At 40.3% G+C, this 24,489-nt stretch overlaps 1 protein-coding gene across 1 annotated transcript in view; it reads left to right on the top strand.

Moving 5' to 3' along the window:
* Window positions 1-16,441, top strand: part of VRK1 (VRK serine/threonine kinase 1) — a 69,566-nt gene extending 53,125 nt beyond the window's left edge. The window contains exons 12-13 of the mRNA XM_016201020.2: window positions 10,681-10,768; window positions 16,033-16,441. Coding sequence (XP_016056506.1) covers window positions 10,681-10,768; window positions 16,033-16,064 — 120 coding nt within the window. The 3' untranslated portion in view covers window positions 16,065-16,441. The remainder of the gene's footprint in view (window positions 1-10,680; window positions 10,769-16,032) is intronic.
* The last annotated feature ends 8,048 nt before the right edge of the window (window positions 16,442-24,489 follow it).

Genomic DNA, 24,489 nt, shown 5'->3' with positions numbered 1-24,489 from the left:
GCATTCACTTTTTGCTTCATTATTGGTTATTTCTAATAATTGCTGACGTTGATTTCCTTTATAATCTGAAATTATTTAATAAATATGTCAGCTGCTTTTATATGGAGAAGGAAAACTACTTTTAGGAGAAAGGCATTTTTTACAGTAGTGACCAGCCTTACTGTTATTAACCCTGTAAGCGCCAGTAGCTTCCTTTGGAAACCTCATATTCCAAACTATGAGAAAAAAGGTTAAAACAAATTTTCTCTATTTAAAATAATAAACAGCAAATTAAAAGATTTTTATAATTCTTTCTAGATTGGAATTTTGAAATTGGATCATGAATTTGACTTTTTGGCAAATAGTACGTCTCTGTAATTCTGTAATTTCATCACGGAATTGAAAATTATACACATTTCATCTATGTAGGCATTTTTTGGCCTTCAAGTTTTGTGTTAATTGCATCTACTCAGTTTTGTGGTCAACAAGTGTGATAAAAGCTACATTCAGCTTTGAAATGAAGGGTGAAATGGAAGCCTGAGTGGGATTTTTCAGTAAAGCAGTAAACTCAGAGTCTGTACACATGGATAAACATGCAGCATGCGTCTGCGCGCTCAGGACAGATTTCTTTACATTATATTTATAGCTCAGTTTTAGTGTGTTTTTCTCTAAAAGTTTGCTGATTGAGAAGTAAAGATCTCTGCTGCAGTAAGAACTCGTCCAGTGCCATTCCTCCTTCCTTTGTAAGTGACTGTTTGGACCTGTGTGCTGGAGAAAATTTGACTTCTGCAGGTTGGCTGACTTTACAGCTGGGTAGGGCAGTTTGCTGCAGAGCTAACATCTGTGACCTTATAATCCTCTGTGTCTTTGGTAGTTCAGAAGGCTGGAAATGTCCTGTTGGATCATCCCCTACGTGTGTAAAGCTGCATGTGGGGGGAATATATGAATACCAAGTTGAACTAGTAGGCTTTCTTTATTAGTTTACTGCTTTATTTTATATTTTGTTTTTTGGTCTTCATGGCTGACACAGAGCTATTCTTAGTATTAAAAGTAAAGTTAGGTTTAGGTAAGATCATGAAGCTGCTTAATAGCTACACAACTATAGGTAAGTTATTAAATTTGTTGGCTTTTGTCTTTTTGTTTGTAAAAGTGAAAGAATTGAACCAGGCCAATTTTTTCCCCCACTTTTTCTTCTTTTTTTATGCCCTAGAACACGTTTTCTAAATAAATTATAAATGCCACATGTCTAAAACAGGTAGAAGCAGAGCTCCACTGAGCGAAAAGCTCCCTACCTAGGAAAACTTTCTCTTTAGAGAAGTTAGTATTTCATTTCTTTTTTTGCAAGGGATATATAATCAAGATGTCTTTTTTTTTTTTGCTCTGGTTACCAGGAAGCTCAGAGCTAAATAGGATTCTGTGATTACAGAAACTACAGTATTAATTCTTATAATTAGAGTTTTTGCTCACTCCTCTTTTTCCTTTGTCTTAATTTTTTAAGTTTTTCAGGTTTGTTATTCACATCGTCTGTGTTAAACTGTAGTTTTCGTTTTTGATCCTATTCATTTCTTGAAAATCCATTTTTAGAATTACAAAGGGCCTTAGAGATCCTGCGATTTATGCTAAACTAAGCTTTGGAACTGAAGTGTTTGACTCTCTTTCCATTACACACTGCTTCCTCCAGCTCAGCTGATTTTGTGTGACAGCATTTACATTTATAAAAATCTTTGCTAATGCCTTATTTTTTGTCTTTCTAGTTTTATTGAGATACAGTTGACATTCAGCACTGTATAAGTTTAAGGTGTACAGCCTATGCTTGACTTAAATATATTGTGAAATGACTACCACAGTAAGTTTAGGGAAAAGATAAGAAAAATGTATATGTTCTTTGTATTTATCAGACTGGAATCTCTCTTGGAAAGGGGCAGGTGTAATCAGTTCAATATATGTTTCTCGTTATGTTCCTAACACATAACCATTGTGGTAAAACCTATAAGAATTGATCAGCAATGGAATGAAGCAAAGGTTCTATCCGTTTTTTATAGCCAGGCTTGATTATGATACAGTATATTTGGAAACTGGAGTGAAAGATGAATTTACTCACTTGGAAGAGTTTTTGGTCTCAGTAGCCTAAGGGTTTTATTTAAAGCACAGAATTTTGGGATGACAGAAAGCTGAAGAAGAAAAGAGTCTGATGATCAATCTGCCCCAATCTGCCCTTAAAAAGCACAGCCAAAGATTTTCATTGTTGATTAGAACTAAACGCTTTCATTAGAATCTGGCAGTGTAGTTCCAGCAGTTACTGGATTTAGCGTATACTCAAATCAACATTCAAGAATTATGTGTAAGGTCTGATTTATGTGCCTGGTCCAGGCTGGGTCTCTGGGGCTACAGAGATCAATAACATGTTGCTCCATCCTTAAAGAATTCCTTCCTGTCCCATCTGGGGTAAGAACAGCTTAATTTACTGGAAGGAACTCAGCAAGTTAATACCTTCAGTAGCTATTTTCCTGTAGGGTTTTGATGAAGTTGCTGCCCAGGCCAACCAAAAGGGGACTGTTCATTAGACTCTGGAGTGTCGTCCCTGTAGAGTCATTGAGTAGGTCTAGACTGGAGGATGGCCCTGCAATTTATGTTTTATTTGTTCACTTCCACACTGTATATATTGTTGCTCCTTATGAGTGGAATGCATACACCCTTCTTTCCATAAACAAAGTTTTTGTTTTTTAAAGTTACCTTATGCTAGTTGGCTTTTCTAGAGGTCCTCTGAAAAATCACTAGCCGTTTGTAAGCGGGTCCCTGCTGCCTCTCAGACTGGAATGTGGCGCAGCGCATTGAGCAGGAGTAGCTCCTTCCTTCTCAAGGCAGCGGCCTGCGGCTGCTCTGGGGAATGGCTTCCTGTGCTTTGAGGTGCCTGTACCTCATGCAGTATTTAATTTATATCATGTGGCCTGTAGCTTAAGTTAGATTGCTCCAAATATACCCTCTAAATTTAGTGAAAATCTATTTAGCTTTTTCAGCATGATAGAATAATAGAGAAAAACTATATACACACACACACAAGCATACACATATATCCACACACATACATACATGCACACATACATATACACATGTGCGCTACACGCACTATGCATACCTGCGCATATATACACACATATATGCATGCACACACAGATACACACACACACACATATGCATATACACATATGTATATATCATTTTTTAATCTAATTCTTTTGTTGTCGTTGTTAATCCTTACCTGAGGATATTTTTTCCATTGATTTTTAGAGAGAGTGGGGGGGAGGAGAGAGAAAGATAAACCTCGATGTGAGAAACATGGATGTGAGAGAGACACATCGATTGGTTGGCCACTGCATTTGCCCCAACCATGGCCAGGGAACAGACCTGCAACACAGGTTTGTGCCCTTAGCCGGGAATCAAACCCGCTACCCTTCAGTGCACAGGCTGACGCTCTACCACTGAACCACACTGGCCAGGGCCAAACTATATTTCAAAGGTATAAATTTGGATTAAGTTGGTACATTTTTAAAAAATAAGGGATGAATTTTTAAAAGCTTTCTTTTGTGGAAATACAGTGTTATCTATCTTGCTCATAATATTGTTGTGTGGATTAAATGAAATATGTAAAGTGCTTAGAACAACGCCAGATACATAACGTGATCAATAAACGTTAATGCGTTATCATTGTTAATGTTGTTTCACTGACTAAGTGTTCTCAAGTCTTTCTGGTTTATGTCAAGAAAATACACATGAACTTTTGAGCTAAGATCTCAAAAATGTAAAAGTTCAGTTAATGAAATAGGGTATATTAGATAGGTATGAATGAAGACTGGCCTACCGTTTGCTTGGTGAGTGTTTTGAATAGGAGATGACTGGGAATTGGTAGAAGTTGGTTTTTCAACAAAGAAAAAGAAAGATGGTAATTACTGTGAAATAAAGACTCCAAAATGCAGCTCTGTAACTCACTCATGTTAAAGATATAAAAATCAAATTAATGAGTTTGAAGTTACCTATTTTCCCAGAAGCTGTTGATTGATACACTAAAGGATTGTAGGTAGTTGACATAAGCAGAGGACTTTGAGTGCCGGAGAATTTGTGCCCACCATTTTCCACCTGTGAGTTTAGGAATTAGGTATTTTGTGGACATGGCCTTATTGGGAGGAGGTCAGGTAGCCTGTTTTTAATAAAACTGTAAGCCTGATATATTTTGTAAGAAACGTGTTCATGTATGGCTTGTAATCACTTAACTCCTTACCAGAACACACAGAGTTTGGTTTTCATTGAAATATTTATATAAATATTGGCCTTTGTAGTTTGCAGTGTTACAGCTTCTGAGCCTTATGCTTTATTTTGACAATATCTACCAATTTAGGTTATCATTGAACATTTATGTAGTACTCTATATTCTGTAAGTACTTTAAGTTACTTTATGTATACTTTACAGCATTGATGTGAGAGACATCTGCTTACACATGATGAAACTAAAATTCAGAAGAGGTTAGGTGACTTGTCCAGGGCCATGCAACCATTAATTTATTATGCATTTATATAGTAGTGTTTTTTTTTCCTCAGTGCTCAAGGCACTAAAAATCTTCTTGTAATTTGAGGCATAAAATATGAAAGACAACTGAAGCACAACTAGACACCCTCTCTTCATAAATTGCCCTTGAAACACCTTAACTGCTGAAAGTTTTTAACATTAAGGGTGCAGGTCATGATGCCCTCAGAGGAAAATGTGAATGAAGAGGTGTCATAGTAATTCCACCTTAGAATAGAGCACGGTGACATGCTAGTCTTCTAAGGCCTTAGTTTACTGAATCTGTGGGAACTTCATTCAGTTGGTATGTGCCTATAGGTTTGGTCATGTTGGAAGTTTCATGGTTCCTGTGATATGAATGATATTAGAGTCATGAAAGGCCATTGTCACCAACAAGTTGGAAGTTGGATGTACTGGTTTTAGAAATGCTATTGGGAGGTCTTTCCAGGTTGTGATTTCCATTATTAAATGAGAACCTCATGAGTTAAGTTCTCATGCACATAATACTCTGGTTTCAGCTTGTTATTCAGCGCACTGCTCATTAACTGAGTGGTTTTCTAGGAAAACGAGTGACATTAGTGCTCTGAAGCAGCTCTTTTCTATCCTCAGCAGGCCCAACTTCTGACACAAACATATTTGCTCCTAATAAGCAAGTAGACACATTATATCTACTTTTTGAAAACAGTGCTTTTGCTAAAAGATGTATTGCCCATGGAGCAAGCAAGCAATTCTGATTGCCAACTAGATGACGTTTCCCCCCCATTTATTTATTCTGACAGAGCTTAGAAATGCATCAGTATTTTTGAGCACGCTCATGAATTAGCAGTGACTTTGGTGCAGCACTGTCAGGCAGTCTGTTTTTCCTTTTTCCTGGTGTGTAAGAGTGAGAGAGCTTGCACTAGGGCAGAACAGATATTCCAAACTTTGCTAGCCCTGTATTTAAGCACTTTCTTTTGCTGAACCCTTTCCCCAGACCTGTTAATAGTTGGAAAGATTACTTGAGTTTTACTCCCTCTTCCCGTCTCCAGAGTAGATAACTAAAAGTGTTGACAGGAGAGAGATGTAAATAAGACAACAGTAAGAGCAACAGAACAAAATCAAGGGTAGGCTGTGAAGTCACGCGTGTGTTACATTTATGTACAGCTTGATGCTTCATAGGAGGAAATTGCATGTAAGGGATCACACTGAATACTTACTTAAGAAGTAAGGGGACTCTAAAGTGATTTCTTACATAAATGCAGTTTTAGACATTTAACTTGTATGTCTTTAATGTTTTTATAAAAGCTAAAGTCACCCTTTTTCCTTAATCTTTCTTTCAGTGCCTGTTTCTCAGCTTGAGAATGAAGCCTGTTGTAACAGTGGCAGGCACATGGTAGATGTTTAGTAAACAGGTGGTGGGGGCTCCACTCTGTTCAGATGGAGGGCAGGGTTACTGTGCAAGGAGATGCTCAGTGAGGGGTCAACAAGTGAAGAAGACCATGTCCTTGCCCTCGGGAGCATCTCTAGCAGGAGAGAAACAGAGAGCAGTGTGGAAATGGGCCATGCCAAGTACACAGACATGGGCTGTAGCTCTTCAGGGAGGGATACACCAAAGCGGAAGCACAACTGGAAACTGCGGCTTTGTGTGAAAGTCACACAGGGAGGCCAGGTAGCTCTGCGAAGGAAGCTGTAATAAGGACAGAGAGCTCTGAGTTCTAGTCTTCCACCACCAGCGGAGAAACACTGAGCAAATCCTCTTAGCTTTCTTCTGTCTCTAGCCTCAGTTTTTTCTGTCTATATTGTGAATTTTGACTAAAATCCACTGGTTTTGTAAATATTGTGGTGTAACACCTGTGTTTGGTTTATCTTCACAGAAGATACGTCCTATTTTTTTTTTAGTTACTGTTGAGTAACAAATATCCTATTTTTGGTTACTATTAAGGAATGTAATAGTAATTTATGAAGTATATACTTTGCATAGTGACTTCAATCAGATAAATGAAATAAGGTTAACTGATTAGTTTAGACATATATTTATATTTATATTTCTTTGTTCTTTGACACATGTGCAATATCAAACATGTAACAATTTTAGGCTATTATGAGTTTTTATAATGAGCATTTATGACTTTTATAGTAAGGGGGAAACCCAGCAACGGTGCCTGAGTACACATGTCCTTTGCTGCTTCCATGACTGGCTGGCTTTTCTCAGACACTTTTGAAAGCATCTAGATGTGATCCTTTGAAGTTTTACTTGGGAAGCAAAGAATTGGCCTTTGTTTTTTTGCCTCTAAAGGTTTTTATTCTCTTTCCCATTAAAACAACTTAAAGTCTATTACTGGTCTCCAGTCAGTGTTTAGACTATTAGTAGATTATCAGTCTAGACGCATCTAGCTAACTTGTCTTCCTTTTTTTAACCTGGAAGTGAGAAACTGCTCATTAACTAAATTTTAGCCTAGCATATCTGAACACTTCAAAAATACAATGTGTAGCATGTGCGCTAATGCCCTTTGAAAGAAACCGAATTTTTTGAAGATAGCTGTGCTGAATTAAAAGAAAACTCTGTGTTAAGTTTTTAAGTTATTCTTGCATGTCATCAGTATTTTGGTTTCATTTGTAAATGCCAGTAAAGGTGCCTTTGAAACCTGGTCTGGCACAGACACAGTCAGAGATCACACACAGTCACTTTGTGAAGCTGTTTTCTGCTCAGAGAACCAAAATGCAGTCAGCTCTTTGTATCTGCACGTTTTGTATATACGGACCTAACCAACTTTGGATTGAAAGTACTCGGGGGAGGGGGGAGGGAATCCCAGAAAGTTGAATTTGCCATGTGCTGAGCACTACATGGAATCCACATGAATGCAGAGATGGTGGGCACAGCCTCGCAGCCCCTGTGCAAATACAGGTTATATGCAAGTACCACGCCATTTTACATACGGACTGGAGCATCCTCTGACCTGGGTGTCCACTTGGGGGTCCTGGAACCATCCCCATGGGTACTCAGGGACAGCAGAGCCTGAGAGGTTGACAGATAACATTCGAAGCATTTGGAGAGAATCAGGAGACAGAAGCTGGCCGCAGGTTGTTTGGAATTTTACTCGTTGCCTTATCAGATGAATAACATACTTAGATGTCATTTTAAAAAAATATTTTATTGTGGTAAAATACACATAACATAAAATTTACCATTTTAACCATTTTTTAAGTGTACAGTTCAGTGGCATTAAGTACATTCACACTGTCGTGCACCCGTCACCACCACCCATCCCAGGATGCCTTTCGTCTTGCGAAACAGAAGCTGCCCCCATTAAACACTGCGTCCTCCCCCAGGCCTGGCAACACCCGCTCTCCTTTCTGTTCTCAGTGTGGCTGCTCTTGGCCCCTCATGTAAGTGGGATCATACACTGTTTGGCTTATTTCGTTGAGGTAATTCCCTTAAGGTTCATCCATGTTGTAGCATGGATCAGAATTTTCTTCCTTTAAAAAAATTATGTTTTTATTGCAGTTGACATACAATATTCTATCAGTTTCAGGTGTGAAGCATAGTGGTTAGACATTTATATACCCTACACAGTCTTCACCCCAGTAAGCCTGACACCATATGTAGTCACTGTGGTATGATTGACTGTGTTCCCTGTGCTGTACTTTATATCCCTGTGGCTGTTTTTGTAATTGACAATTTGTACTTAGATACTATTAAACTTGAAGGGTTTTGTTTTTTCGTTGTTTTCTCAAACAACATACATTGCTGGGAAAGTTGGGCAGGAGACACCCAGCTGAAATTCAGTGCTTAACCCGATGCATACTGCTAAAAACGCAGGTGTTTCTTTTGTTGGTTGAATCCTGTCTGATTTTTGTTCCTGTGTCATTTACCTGCATGGAGATGAAGAAAGCTCCTTTTTATTAAATAAGCTTGAAAACAAGATGAATGCACTAGGTTCTTGGGTAGAATGTATTGGATGGCTCCCTTTATAATGAGCATTTAGAAATCTGCCCTCCTGAAACTGGAAAAAGCATTTTCTCCTGTCCGGAAAGCAATATAGTACTGAAATATTCCTCCTTAATTTTGGCCCGGACGAACAAAAGTGTCTGTGTTTATTCCTGCCTAATGCATCACAAATCTGCTGACATGCTAACCTTGGAGTCTTGGCTGGCGTTAATCAGGCCTGCGCACCGGCGGGAAAGAGGCACCTAATGCGCTCCATCAGTGCCGCTTGCATATGGACGCTCTCACAGGGGAGCTGCCCGTGCCAGCTGAGGGTTACCTGCCCACTGCAGTTGTTGTATGTAATTATCGAGCCAATCTGTTCAGCCCAGCAGGGCCTAGATGGTAATCACGAGGCAGCACTTTGGGGAAGAAAGGATATAAGGCTCGGCCCCTCCTCATCAGAGGAGGGCACGGCCACTCAAGCTCTTCTGAGGAGGAGCACCTCTGCATGCGAGTCTGCTCCTCGAGTGCCTTTATTGAAGCCCCCTGAGTGTTAGCGAGCCATCATGCTTGTGCTAGTGAGGCCTGTTCTTTGGGGACATGGGGGATCTGCACCCTCGTCTTTCGCAGCTGCCTTAGGAATCTGTTGAAACAGTGGGATCAGTTGTGATACATAGATAACAACAGTTCTGACCATTTGGAGTTTTATGGTAATGTGGTCTGAGTCAAGTTGGGCTTCCTGTGCAGTTCTCTTTGGAACAGAACCACGGCCGCCATCAGGAAGAGGAGCAGTGTGCTGTCAGCAGGTATTACACTCATAGCCACACGCAGAATGGCCCCGAGCAAGGAAAGTTCTCAGATGAGCTTTAACTTATGTTAATTGTTAGAAACTACAAATGAGGACATTCTGATGCCTGGTGAATCTGTGAGATTTGGGAAATATCAGATGATTTCCTGAATGGTACACACTTATTTTAGGTAACCCAGAGAAGCTTTGAGTTAGAATTTGCATTTTAACACATTTAAATTTGAGACTGCATGGGATAAAGTTATGCAAAATGCAAAGTTTTAAATTATTCCTAAGGTCCTTCTATAGTTACACTTACATATAGAGATGTTAAGTGGTTTAAAAACTTTGCACAGGAATGAACTAGTTAGAAAATGGTGTAGTGAGGGAAATAATAAAAGGGAAGTGAACGAACAAGGGGAAGAATGGGCGGTGGCACCATGTAACTCTTAGCTCCGAAGCCATGCTCGTCTGGAAAAATAAGTAGAAAACAGAAAAATGGTGGAAAACCCAGCGGGTTTCTGAGATTTTAGGAGAGCTTTGTAATTTTAAGATACTCCCTTTACAGTAAGGTTTATGGTCCTCTTGAACTTTTAATAAAAATATTCCAAAAGAAACCTCCCCTCACCCCCTCAGATGCACATTGTAAAAATGAGAGAAGTATCAGTGGCCTCAGAGAGTGGTGATATCAGGTTTATAAAACACTTGGCGTTAAGAGAGTTTCTGTATAATCAGTCCTGATGGTTAAAATGAGGCTATCAATGATGAATATGTGAGGCATGAAAGTTAGAAGTGAGTACAGCAATTGGGCCCACCATTTAGACTAACTGAATAGTTGAAGGTTCTCTAATCCCATTGTCTTCCACCCTTCCCTTGGGCACTGGCACCCACTACACTGAAGTTGCATGCAGCAGCCCCCCATCTGCATTTCTCTTTCCTTGGTTTCAGTTACCTGCAGTCAGCCATGGTCTGAAAATATTAAATAGGAAATTTCAGAAATAAACAATTCTTAAGTTTTAAATTGCGCACCGCTCTGAGTAGCATGAGATCTCTTGCCACCTTGCCTGACACGTGGATCAGCCCATTGTCCAGCATTTCCACCACCCGTAGTCACTCAGTAGCCGTCTAGGTTGTCAGATCAACTGCCGCAGTTTCACAGTGTTCGTGTTCAGCTCACCCTTATTTTAATAATGACCCCAAAGCACAAGGGTAGGGATGCTGGCAATTCGGATATGCCAGAGAGAAGCTGTCAGATATTGCCTTTAAGGGAAAGGCATGTAAGTATAGGAAAAAATGTAATACACTATTATATAGGATTCTGCGCTGTCCGAAGCCTCAGGCTTCCACTATATAAATTCGTATACATACTAATATACAGTGAGGTTATATATTTACTTACTTGATCATCAGACCACATCTTTCTCTTTTTAAATTTTTATATGTAATAAGCGAAAGAAAGCAGCTGAGAAAAGCACAGAGGCGAGTGTTGAAGAAATGGAATGCTCAGATGCCCAGCCGGAAGAAGCCATGCAGACGCGTAAGTCGAACAGTCTGAACTGTTACCTTTCTCCATGTCTAAACACAGATTTCCTTTCCTTTCACTAAACAAGGGTTTAACTGTGTGGGTCATCACATTTAGATTTTATGGTAAAATATTGTAGAAGATCTTCTGTTTGTATAATGTGTATCACAGTGTCTTGTACACACATTGTGTAATTTACTGTTCACAGTAATCATGAAGTGGGGACCAGGAGCTTCTCTCATTTTGCGGATATGGAGCCCAAGACACTGAGCATTTAAGACAAAGAAATAGCGTTGCCCCCTGGCCGGGTGACTCAGTCAGAGCATCGTCCCGTACACCAAAAGGTTGTGGGTTCGATTCCTGGTCAGAGCACATTCCTAGGTTGGGGCTTAGATCCCCAATCCCCAGTGTGGGCGCATATGGGAGGCAACTGAACATCGATGTTTCTCTTTCTCTCTCTAAAAAATCAATAAACATGTCCTCAGGTGAGGATTAAAAAAAGAAAGAGTCGTTGAGAAAGGGTTAGATGTAGAGACCAGAACTCCTGACTCTCAGGCAGGTCTTTCCATTCCCACACACCTGACTGGGGAGGGTGCGGGGGTCGAGGTCGGGTCCTCGGTTCATGCACTTCCCTCAGCCACCTGGCTCCGCTTGCCCACACTTCCTGGTGGTTCCCCACAGAAGGCCAGCCCTTCTTTTCTCTCAACTAGTTCAGACGCAAGGAGTTAAAGCCTTGAACCGTCATTTTCCAAAGCTCTTGAAGCAAAAAGCAAGGTATGCAGTCACTAGATGGCTCCTAGGCTGGTGCTGCCATTACTTCCGTGGGGAGTGGTTCCAGCACTAACCTGAGCTAGGGCGGTGGCGCACAGGCCAGACTGGGTTGGTGGGCCCCCTCTCTGGTGTAGGCAGACCTGTGGGTGCCCCAGAAAAGGGAACAGTGTGTCGCAGGTCCGTAAGACATGATTGACTAGACTCTAGGAAGAGAGATTCAACGCTGGCTATAGTACCATCTCTCCTGTCTGCCCTTTGTTTATTATTTTGTTGGTCCTAGATTTCTAATGGAAAAGGCTTATTTTAGGTAAAATTTCATTAAAGCATGAGCTCCTGATTGAGACAGGTCAGTGGTGTATTGTGCCCCCCTTCTGACATGGCCCCAGTGCATGCTGTGGAAGGCAAAGATTTCACTTTCAAGGAGAACTGTCTCCTCCCCTTTCATCAGCATTTTCTTCGTTATATATTATGGATAGAACATCCTTAAGATGATCTGAATTTACCCAAGAGAACACTGGGGTATCTGAAGAGTGAATGTATAGCTCACTCTGGAGCCCCAGGTTCTGAAGCCTCCCTGTCTCTTCTGCTGCAGTCCTCCATTCCCCACTGTTTTCCCTCCGCCCCTGTCTTGTTCATTTTGTTGTTAGGAAGTGAGGAGTCCGGAGGAGCAGTGCAGCGAAGCATGTCTCAGCCAGAGGCTAGCAACAGCAGCTACGACAGTGAGTGGGAGCAAGATTAAGCAGCATTTATAAAGTAGAGCAATAAGCTTACTTTAAAAAACTCCCTAAATTCTGAAACTGGCCGAGTTAGGTTAGCAGAGGTTCTGCATTCTTTAGTAAGGTTGACACCCATTTAGACCAAAGGGGATTCTCAGAAGTGCCCGGAGGAAATCTCCGCCTCTCTTAACTACCTCATTGTTACCTGAGCTCTGCTTACTGGGCATCGGAGGTATTTGTTTTGATACATAAATGATTTTAAATTTGACTGTAATTACAAAAATGTTTGTATACCTAAAATTTTAATTGAAGGTCCTTATACTGGTAGTTTTACTGTGAGAAAATGTATTAGTATTTTTGTTTTATTTAATAATGACAAAAGAAGAGAGTAGATCCCATTGCCAATTTAAGGGGAGCAATCCAGGTATCTTTGGAGATGAAAAAGATTATGAATCATCGGATTCTCCCTTTCACGTAAACTCAGAATTGCTCTCCTTAAGTAGTGCTGGCTGTCTTCTCATTGTAATTCACGTTTTCCCTAAAATATAAGGGTAGTGAAGGCATTTTACTATTTAAATATTTAAAAATGGGAGAAATACCACCAGAGATGGTAAAATAGCCCCACAAAAAAACAAGAACCCACAAAAAAGCCAAGGGGTCAGGAAAACGTATATATTTGTATTCATCAGTTTAAAATAACTTGAAGAAGGCACATTATTATGTTCGAATTAAAAAAAAAAAAAAAAGTAATCCAGTTCACTGAATTCTGCTTTAGAGCTCTCAGGTTGTGTCATAAACGTGTTTGAAGAATGCTTACCTCTAACAGCAGCTTTAGAAATGTCAGTTTCTTCATTAACAATTTTATTTTCAAACACAATTTATGGTTCACAATATGGTGAGAGATTTTTCTCACTGTGTGATCTTTCAGAATGCTGTGCCTGGCAAAATGGGAGCAGCTTTCCTTTAATATCTATTTAGACCACTTTAAAAACGTGTATAATTTTCTTGATACACCTCAACTCATTTCGACTAGTCGGGGGTCTATTGTGTGGGAACACATTCGGAAAGCTTTCAAATGTGTATTATGTAGGTTTCCTCAAAGAAAGGGGAGGGGATGGGGGGGTGTTCAGGAAGAACAGAGTCCTCTAATCCTTTTATCTTTATGCAAGGCATAGTTTTTACCAATTGAGGAAATTTGGTTATTTGCTGCAAGTAATTTCTTTCCCCCACAAAATGACAAGCCTTAGAAAACCATGTGTATTCCGGTATTTCAAAACCGTGCCAATATTTCAGAATTGGACTAAGAATTAGTCAGTGGTGCCATGATATTTATGGCTAGTATTGAATGGTCAGTACACAACAGTTGCCTTGCTGGTGTTTTTAGTTTTATTTTTGAAGTACCTTGGATTTGGACCATTCTTGAGGATTCTTTGATGAAAGCATGTTTTATATTTACCTCTTGAATATCTACGCTCTAGTCAAGAAAGAGATATTTTTAAGGGCTCCCTACATAGAAATTTTCCACTTGTTTTCTATATTCTGCATCATTAAAATTGTAGGAAAGTACCCCCAAACTTGTCTATTTTATTTTTCAAATATTAACTTTTACACATAGTAATTTTGTGAATTGGAACTTTTACCAGTATTAGTGTATTATGAAAATGAGTATATATTTTAAAGAGATGAGAAGAGAAATAGATTTTTTTCTGCAGCAATCAGAATTGATTATAAGGAAAATATTGAACTGATAGATGCAGCAAAGTGTTTAAATTGCATAATACTGATTATATAGTAAATTCCAGGTGGTGATGGCATTGAACTTTAAGTCTAGATCGGAGGGGATGAGCAGCAATGGTATTTAAGAGTGAAATGTCAAATTAGGACGTTAATGATACAATACTACTTGAACAGGCTGTAATTGTTGCGAACTTCAGTGTCCCTAGTGTGTGACTGCAGATTCACAATTTATTGAAAGGAGATGTGTTGATTATTGACCTTGATCTCGTGATCCCATTTTGCCAAACTCAGAAGATCACAACACTCTCAATTATCTCTGCCAAGTTAATTTTGAAATTCTTGAAATAGAAACCTAAAAATCTACCATGAGATACTTTTGAAAGAAGGCTGTATCACAGAAATTGAAGAAAAAACTCACAAGTTTAAACCAGCCATAGTTATAGGCTATGCATTTGAGTGGCAGAAAAAAAAGATTATTCATATACGTTTGAAATTTGCTTTAATTTGGTGCAGCGATTTTCCACCTTTGTCATCTCATGGCATGTATAACCTAATTACTAAGGTTCTGTGACACACCAGAAAAGACATTTTTTGCTGATCTGACCCCCCCAAAATAGGTCTGATTTTGATTCATTCACACCAGACGGCTGTTGTTATGCTGGCTGCTGTCATTTTTTTATCTGACAATCTAAGGGAAAAGAGGCCAGTGCCCAACTAAACAGTCAGGTTTTGCATGTGTTAAAAATTCGTGCGGCGCACCGATTGAAAATTGCTGATTTAGTGTATGGCAGTTGAATAGAAACTAGAACTTGGAAAAATGGAAGGAAAAAAAAAACCCCACTAATTTTTAAACTGCTGATCTTCCAGTTAAGTGACTAAATAAATCTGTAGTCAGAAAACCTTTAGACAGTATTTATTAGACGTGTGTGATAGACATTTGGTCCCAGATTCAAACAATGTTGTGTATGTTTCAGAAAGGAAGTATTGATCTCTGTTGTTTGGGGGTTCATTGATTGATGGTGAGCTGCTGTGCTGGCCCTCACCCTGGTGCCATTGCTCTTCCCTGGCAGAGCACAGCACTAGGCATGATCAGCCTTAACTGTGTCCTCTGACTCTGCTGCGCTCTTGTGGGAGGTGGCGTGGGGGTGGTGGCTGGGAACACAGTCTCCTTGGTGAGGCAGCACTCCCTGCCCTCGAAAAGAATCGCTGATTTATTCCAACCCAGGGACAGTCTGAGCAAAACTGTCCTAAGTTACTTAGACTAGTATCAGATGTGATGCTTTTCTAGGGGCCGCTCAGTTGGGATCTGTTTGATTCCTAGGGAGAAAACTTTGGGAATAGTCCAGTGCTCTCCTGCCTAAGGAGCACAGGTAACAGGTGTTAAAAGGCAGCACATTCAGAATAGAATTTCCTGCTTTTCATAATATCCATAACCTCAGCAGTTCCCCCAAGAAAGTGAGTACTTGCTTTGTTGCTATACTTTATGTCAGATTTGATGTTTTCAGTTGTGCAAGACAATTTTGGGGAGAAATATTTCAGGAGCAGTGTGAATTGGGTATGCTTTACCAGTGGAAGAGTTCCGATGGAACTTAGAAGGCCGACTTTGTTAGCGTGTGTGTATATATATATTTAAATATATTTTTATTGATTTCAGAGAGAGGAAGGGAGAGGGAGAGAGAGAGAGAAACATCAATGATGAGAGAGTCATTGATCGGCTGCCTCCTGCACACTCCCAACTGGGGATCGAGCCGGCAACCTGGGCATGTGCCCTGACCCGGAATCGAACCATGATCTCCAGGATCCTAGATCGATGCTCAACCGCTGAGCCATGCCCGGCTGGGCAGCATATTTTTGACATGTTAAAAAATTGACACAATTTTCTAAGATCTTCAGGGCATTAATAGTTGTACCTTTACGTATGAATTTCATCTCCACAAATCATCCTGGTTAATAAATTTTAAAATATTAATAACTATGTGTGGAAATACTTATCTGTTCTTCTGTTTTTGTAAATTAATGATTATTGTTTTAAATGTCTTTATTTTTCTCTTCAAGGTTCAAAACGGAGAAAGAGAGTCCAGAAGTAAATCACATGCTGTGTGAGCCAGTTTCCTTTCCTTCCTTTCATGTGACTTTTCTCTTTTTTCTTTTTTGGGTGTTTTCATGTGAGTGTTGTGGGTGGGGTAGTGGGGAAATACCTATGTCTCTGAAAAACCAATTTTTTATTAAAATAAATGCTTTGTACAATTTATTAAAGGCTAACTTATAAAATTTCAAAATGTTTAGGTTACATGTACCCTTTAAGCTGTCTGTGCCTGTGAAAGGTCTGGATACTTACAGAGAAATTGCTGTGACGTGCACTTTCCCGTCGTGTGTCTTTCCCAGAATATAACATGCTTGACGAGTCTTTCCTTTAAAGGAAATAGGAAACTTAAAATAAAAGGGTCTTTTCGCTTGATACAAATGTGCAATTTGTTGTGGTCATAATTTTGGTTTTTACTGATTTTGTTCAATTCCACAAGCATTTCTTAAGCACCTGCTATATGAAATGAGAGGTACAAAGGGAAAGGATATGAAAGAATGTGGGGTAGTAAGTAAGTGTATCTGTGACTGGTCAGATATATGTGTTTGAACGTTAGATTACATAAGGATTATGGAAGTGTGTAGGCTCTAAGGTGAGAAGACAGATGGTAATTGTCAAGTGGTGACATGATCACAGACTTTATAGACTGGCTTCATTTAAGGAAATCCTGTGAAATACATCTGTATATCTATATCTGTACGTCCGTTTAATGTATCTATATCTATCTCTATATCTTATGGTTTAGTCACAGGTTATTTTTCTTAAAAGTTTCATTTTTTGTAGCATATAATGTTTGTACAGTAAACCAAGCTCTCGAGAGTTTTGGTGATTAGAAATTTAAAGATGTGGACTTTTTATAGTTGCCCTGGAAACAAACTTGGAATTTAAATGTTTATGAACCATTTCAAGGTTTGCTTTGTTAGAGAACCTGGGGCTGATTGGATTTTCTAATGGTGGCAGGCCTTCCCCGTTGTATCACGTACAGGGTTTTAGGTGGTGTAGAGACTCACTTTTACTTAAATACTTAAGTATTTATTTTTAATATGTATTCAAAATATAAGTAGCCATGCCAAGCTGGTGATTTTCTGTACTGCTTAGGACAAGCCTAATATTTCAGTTTGTAAAAAGTGAGTTGATCTGAAGAAAATACTAAGTAACAGTATGGGTGGGATGTTGACAGATAAAAAATTGTCCAGGTTGTACCAAGTTAGAGCAACTCTGGGCAACACAAAGACTAGAACTTTCACTCTCTGATGTGGGCATTCAGTTGTCACTTGCAGCATTTATCCCTGAAGTGGTCAGACACTGACACATGCGAAACAGACCGCAACTTCCCTGTGAAGGTTGGTCTGAAAGCCTCCCCAAGTTGTAGGGCTCTGTGTCTGCAGAAGAAGGAACTCGGCCCTGGGCAGAGACTTCTGCTGTCTGTGGTGTTGGATTGTAGTCCTCACCAGTGTTATGGTCCCGAGTTTATTTGTAACACCTAAATCAACTCTCAAGTTCTGTTTCAAACACATTGACGCCTAAAATAGGATAAACTGTGTGTGCTGTGTTTTTGTGTATATGCCTTAGCCCTTTTTATTTTTCAAAACACAAAAACGTAGCAGAACCTGTTGGTTAAATATTAAGAAAACAAATATTTCCTCACATATTGTTTTTAACAAGTGCTGGCATTTTCTCGAATGTTACTCTATTGGCAGGGCTGCAAAAATGGAAAACCAGTAGCCATAGTAGCCAGTCTGATTCTACAGCTGCACCCCTTGTCTGCTGGCTTTCTTTCCTGGCCTCACACTGGTTTTTCTTACCCCCTTTTATTTTATTTTAAAATATTTTTATTGATTTCAGAGTAAGGAAGGGAGAGGGAGAGAGAGAGAAACATCAATGATGAGAGAGTCATTGATCGATCGGCTGCCTCCTGCATGCCCCCTACTGGGGATCGAGCCCAAAACCCGGGCATGTGCCGTAACCAGGAATCAAACTGTGACCTCCTGGTTCATAGGTGATTGCTCAACCACTGACCCACGCCCACTGGATGCCTACCCACTTTTTTCTTTTTTTTCTTTTTTTAAAAAAAAAGTAAAATAATCTTGCCCTTATTTGGAGTTATGCTCCCCCCCCCTTGTTCAGTTCTACATTTACTATGTTTATCTTGTGTTGTTTTTATTATTTTCTTTCCATTCCCTGCATTCAGTGGGGTTTGCCATTCTTTGTTCACCCTTCAGAGTTCAGCTTCCGTATCTGACATGTGTTTCCCGCACCATTTTGTCACCTTCTCTGCCGTTTTCTGAGGTCTATTGAGGACCGACACCTGTGCCCAGCTCCTGTCCTCACACAACAGGAGTTATGTGTGTTCCACATTTTCTAGGAAGCAACCAGTAAACCTTTGTAACTGACTAAGCCCTGAAGTGAAATAGCTTCTAGGTGTTCTTCAGGAGCCATCTCTAAGACAAACAAAACCCCACTGACTTCTCTGAATTACTGAGTTCACTGTGCCTGTAGAGACTCAGCTGCATAGCAGTAAGTTAGTGGTGGTAGTATAAATAATTACATGCAATTTCGAAAATGAAATATATTTTAGTAAATACTGCCTTTATAATTATTCAAAGTGTGTGTATACGTTTTTTTGGGATCCCCTGTTTACATGCACTTTGAATAATTATTAATTCCAATGGGTTAAATCTGAAAAGAAAGAAACATCAATTGAGCTATCAGCTGTTAAAGTGTGTACATTTTTTTTGGATACCCTATATATGTATACTCGAACATTATATGCTTGTTTATCCTTTAAAATTTTATTTTTAGTGTCCTTTACTAGTCTGGCTGTCAAGATGTATTGGTAATACAGGGTCATTGTAGAACATTTGGAACATGCAGAAACTGTCCAAAGACACACTAGCCTAGCCACACTACTGCCGCCCCTGACAGCCACTGAGAAGGTTCAGACACATTTTCTTCTAGTCTTTGTAGGCATTTTTATCTTTAATTATCATACTATATATGAAGCTTTATATTCTGCTTTTTAAAGATAACATTAAATAATTGCCATGTTATTACAGAGAATAAATATAATTTTTATGTTTTTATAATATTTTTCTTGGATTTATGATACTTTCATGACCATTTCCTTCATATTGGACATTAAGTTTTTTTCAGTATTGGAATGGCATAAGGAATATTCTTCAATAAAATTGGGCAGGAATATGTCCACATGTATAAATATTTCTTTAGATTTTCTAAAGGGAACCACTTGGCCCAAAGGCTAGAGGAGTGGAAGAAGGTTGCTGATGCATATTATCAGATTGCCTTGAAAAAGTCCATCCCTTTGCACTTGTAAGTCAGAGAGCTTGGCTTGCGCTTCTGTCATCCCTGAGTGTTACTAATTTTTATACTTTGATCATGTGAGTTCTTTTAATAGCTAGTGAGCCTGAGCAGTTTTTATTTGTAAACTCTTCATTCTGGTCTCTCTTTGGTGTGTGTGTTTGTGTTGTTTGTATAGTAAGAACCTTAACCCTTTGTCACGTGTGTTGCTTATTTTTTCTGCTTTATTTTTTATTGCTATATTTTTTTATTTTTATGAAGTTTGATTTTTATCACTTAATCTATTGATCTTTTTCATTATAAATTCTGCCACTGTTTTAAAATATTTCTCATTGTGAAATCAGAATTATTTATCATGATGTTTTCTAGGTTTTTTAATACTTCTAAATTTTTAATCCGTGTCAAATTTATTTTGGTGTGTATATGCCATGAGGCAAGAATCACAATGGATTTTTTTCCAAACAGCTAACCAGTAGCTTCAGTATCATTTGTTAAATAAATTTTCTCCCCCACCCTGGTTTGTGATAACTGCTTTGTTACAGATTAAGTTCTTATACCAGGGTCTGTTTCTGGAGTGTGTGTTTGATTTCATTGATCTGTCTATTCTTATGCCCACACCACACTGATTTAATTAATGTCATTTAACTTATTAATTCTTATTTATTGCCCAGATCACATTAATAAAAATCAAAATGGAAAAAAAAAACTTACAATCTTGTCACCAGTACACAATTTAAACTCTTGTCCTTTGGCTGTTATTTTTTAGTACTGTTTCACGCCCACTTAATTTTTCATGGTTCAAATAGTTGCGTAGATAAAAGCTTTGTGGTTTTTGTTTTTTTCTTAAAGTGCACAGGTTACTCTGTATCCCTCTCATTTATAAAGCTCTACAAAGAGTACCAGGCACATTGAAGTTCTAATACTGGAAAAGGGTCTTTCGGTAAATGTGGCCTCCACTGTATTCCATGCAGTATCCCACTGACCGTACGATTTAGGTAGCTATCACTCAAGTGTTATTTTACAAGCAAATGCTTACCATTTCCAGTGTGCTAAGGATGTGTCATTCATCTAATGGTGAGTGTTCTTTTATTATGGCAGTAGCATTTTGTAATTTATGAGTACGGTTCTTAAATTTTTGTAGTTTTGGCTTGTGAAAAGTTGCCTGTGAAGTTTCTGCATTGAGCAAGTGAGTTGTATTTATATACCACTGTAAATGATCTTCAAAAAAACACCACTTTTTGACTTAGTGAAGTTAAGCATTTGTTAGAACTGTCTGAATGATCAGGAGTGTGAGTGGAGATGATCTGTAAGGTCATCTTTGTGCCTGGAGTGTAGAGACAGACAGGAAGGGTTTGGAACGCCTGGCTTGGGAGCTTGGAGGAGGTGGGGGAGGGACAGTGTTCTGAGATCTGTTCCCATTTTTCTGTAGGTTGTGTTTCTGCTTCTGACATCTTTTAGACGCAAGTGAAAGTGGTCACAGTTATGTAAGTGAAGCCTAGACTGCAGCTTGTTTAAAAACTGAAGAACAGCTGCATTCAATATCCTTTCTGACCTTGACACAAAAATCTTAGTACAGAGTCTGTAATGCTCCTTCTTGGTGTAATTCTCAGCTGTGAGAAATGCCTCTACACACATTCCCAGACCTTCCTCATAAGGGTCCAGTACATGCTAGTCTTAGAGGTCAGAGTGAAGCAGCTGAAGGGCCTGCTAACCTGAACGTGGTGAAGTGCTGTGGCAGTCTGTCACGGGGAAAGTGACAGCTGGGCGTGCATGTGGGTTCTGTTGGATAGCCTGCTGAAGGGGGGAGAGGATGAGTTCCGTTCCTGAACTTTTCTAGATAGAGAAATGCGCCTTCAACAGCCTTCAGAAGACCTTTATGTTCTGGGCATTAGTTTCCACTCACCTCCACCCCAATTAAAAGCTTTGTCTTCATGTGTGTGATGAACTTTACAGAACGTATTAGTGCTAATGCATGAGTCAGCTCCCCTGGGGAAGGGCTGTGTGCGTCCTACCCTGGTCAGCAGTAGTTGCTGAGGCACATGAGCTGCTCCCTATACAGCAGCCCCTCTCCCCCGCCTACCCCTCAGGATTCTAGTCCAAAAAGCCTTGGCGGCATTTAAAAGCTTATGACAAAAATATGTAATTTATCCTACCATTTATAATATAAAGAAGGGTTGGGTCACTCAGACATTTTTAAAGATGTACGTATAGTCACAGTGGGGTTCTCCCCCTGCCCTTTTAAGTTTCTAACCAGGTTTTTGAGAGAAGTTGTCTGTATTCCAGGTGCAGCAGCCCCCAGTAAGTCTTTGCTATGTCATGCAAAGTGCTCAGAAAGCAGAGGCAGCTGAAATTACATCAAATGGTTTCCAAGGCCCTGTCCTGTGGAGGTCAGAGGAACCAGCCCGCAAGCACACAATTCGAGGTCAGGAATCCCAGACACCTGCTGTTCCCAGCGAGCTGTGCGATGCACACAGAAATGTTTGCAAGGGAGGGTCGAGCTGAGCGAACAGCCATCGTAATACCCATTGGTCTTTTAGCAGCAAAATTGTGGGGGGAAATATGAAACTTTTAAAAATAGTGGGGTTTTTTGGTGTGATTGTTGATATCCCCATTTAAATGAAGAGTCCCTAACAAAAGAAGCAAGCTGCCTTGAGACTGCATTTACCGCTCTTGATGACTCCAGTTGTGTGTAAATATTAGAAAACAGCGGGGTCCTGCATTCCAAGAATCACTTGAGCAGTGCCACGAAGACAAGTGTCCTTACTGGCATTGTAGTCCTACTCCCGGCCCTCCCGCTGTTTCTAATCTGTGCGCGCAGCCGTGAAAAAACTGGACTGACATTTACAGGCACAGCGGGGAGACACTTGACGAGGGAATGTTAAAGACTCCAGTGCCTCCGATTCAAAGTGGCCAACACACACACACACACACACACACACACACGATAAATCCTCCCGGGCGCGCCGGCCTGCACTTCAGCCGATGCTGTAACGAGGTGCCTGTAATGAGGCTCAGAAGTGGAGCATCCCCTCTACGCTCAACTTTTTAGCAGATATCCCTGTTCTTCAGACCTAAATATCAGGGAGAGCCTGACTCTGCGAGTGAAGGCACTTTTCCTTTTGAACTGCTCTGTTTGGAGGGCCTGTGCCTTCCCTCCCCTCCCAGGTCCCTGCTGAGTTTTATAGGAATGCTCCTTGTGAAAGGGCGCCTCCCCATCCACTGAGTGAAAGCACAGTTTTCCTGGACCCGCCGTAACTGGTATGTAAAGAGGGTCAGTTGCTCCGTGGTGAGTTGGGCAGACTCGCCTCCTGGTTTGTCCCCACACACTACCAGCCTTGCCCGCCGTGACACCAGCAATGCAATTAGGTTTGCTGCGCGGTGTCTGGTCGGCTTCTCAGCCGAGAGTTTCTTCTCCTGTGGGAACAAGATGAGACAGACTGTCATTTGCTATTACTAATTCTGCTTAGCACTATCACGAGCTTTTTTTTGTAATTAGCTATCTTAGTTGGCTCTTAAATTTTAATAGCCAATTGAAGCTCCGTTTTAGCCAAGTTCCATAGCTGAATTGCATTCAGTCCATTAACAGAGTTGGTTAAAAGGCTATTAAGACAAAAGCCAATGTAGGGTGGTTTGTGCTTACATCCTTGTGGTGGCGGCAGCACCGGCCTCCCCCGATTTCGCTAAAGGAACGTGCTTTCCTCCAGCAAAGTCGCACTGAAGCTGGACTCAGCTTCCAGTGACGAGAAGTTAATGTTGACAAGGTTTTTATTGAAAAATGTCCCTGCTTGCCCCACCCCTTTTTCCTCTTTGTGAAGGTTCTCCTGGGGTTGGGTTTTGTTTGGTCAGTGGTCACGGAGGGTGGAAGAAAGGGCATTTAATATTCCCACTTAAAGTTGATGGGTTTTGAAAAGTGAATAATTGAACTGGTGTTTTTCTCCATTTCAGCTGATCAAAATTATTAGCTAAGCCATCTGAGGCACCTTCTGGTAGAATGGTAGTCTTGCTGGGTTTCGTTTGTAAGACATTTTGCCAGACAGTAAAAAAAGAACTGCAGCCGCGCCAGCACGTGGGCATGTGGCACTCGCGGCCTGGCTGATCTGCTCGTCGTTGCTGTTTCCTAAATTCAGAAGGCCGCTTCCCACACCCGGCTCCGCACCCTCACAGATGAACTTGGTTGTGCTCTGCATGGAGTTCCCCTCCCTCCAAAATGTGACAGTGGTCTGTGTTCCATTTTTCAAAGATACTTCCTTTCAAACATTTTTTTTTTAAAATACGTTTTTGTTGATTTTAGAGATAGAGGAAGGGAGAGGGATAGAGAGAAACATTGATGAGAGAGATGGCGATTGGCTGCCTTCTGTATACCTCCTACTGAGCATCACTCGTGTCTTCTGGTTCCAGTGTTGCTGTTGAGCAGACTTGAAGTCATTCTGTTTTCTTTTGGGGGCTTCGTTATTCAGAGGTTGGGAACCACGGGCTGATCGGCTAAGGTTTTTTTTTCTTTTCCTCTTCGCCCACCTACTTTCCTCCTTGTCAGTTTCCCTAGAGAAGATTCTTCCTACCTCTTACCCAGAGGGTTGAATTGTTAAGAGGTCCCAATTGTCTTCGCTTGGGCTGCTGTAACAAAAATATCATAGACTGGGTGGCCTCTAAACAACAGAAATTTGCCCTGGCCGGGTGGTTCAGTTGGAGCATCATCCTGTGCACCAAAAGGTTGCGGGTTCTGTTCCGTCAGGGCACATACTTAGGTTGCAGGTTTGTGCAACCAGTCAATGTTTCTCACGTAGATGTTTCTCTCTCTCTCCCTCCCTTCCTCTCTCTCTAAAAGAAATCAATTAAAAAAAAACATCCTCCTGTGAGGATTTAAAAAAACAAATTTATTTCTCACTGTCCCGGAGGCTGGGAGTCTGAGAGTGAGTGCCAGCATGGTTGGGTTCTGGGGAGGGCCCTCTTCTGGGTCGTGATTGCCTGCTTGTGTGTTAACATAGTGAACATAGTGGAGAGCAGAGAGGGGGCAAGCTCTCCTGACTTAAAAGGCACAGCTCTCATTCATGAGAGTTCCACCCTTGACTTCATCTAGGCCTAGTCGCTGCCCAAAGGCCCCACCTCATAAT

The sequence above is a fragment of the Miniopterus natalensis genome, chromosome 1 (genome assembly GCF_054644295.1).
Source record: "Miniopterus natalensis isolate mMinNat1 chromosome 1, mMinNat1.hap1, whole genome shotgun sequence".
In the NCBI taxonomy this organism is placed as follows: Eukaryota; Metazoa; Chordata; class Mammalia; order Chiroptera; family Miniopteridae; genus Miniopterus; species Miniopterus natalensis.
Note: the sequence above shows the minus strand (reverse complement) of the source record. Positions and strands in the feature narration are given on the sequence as shown.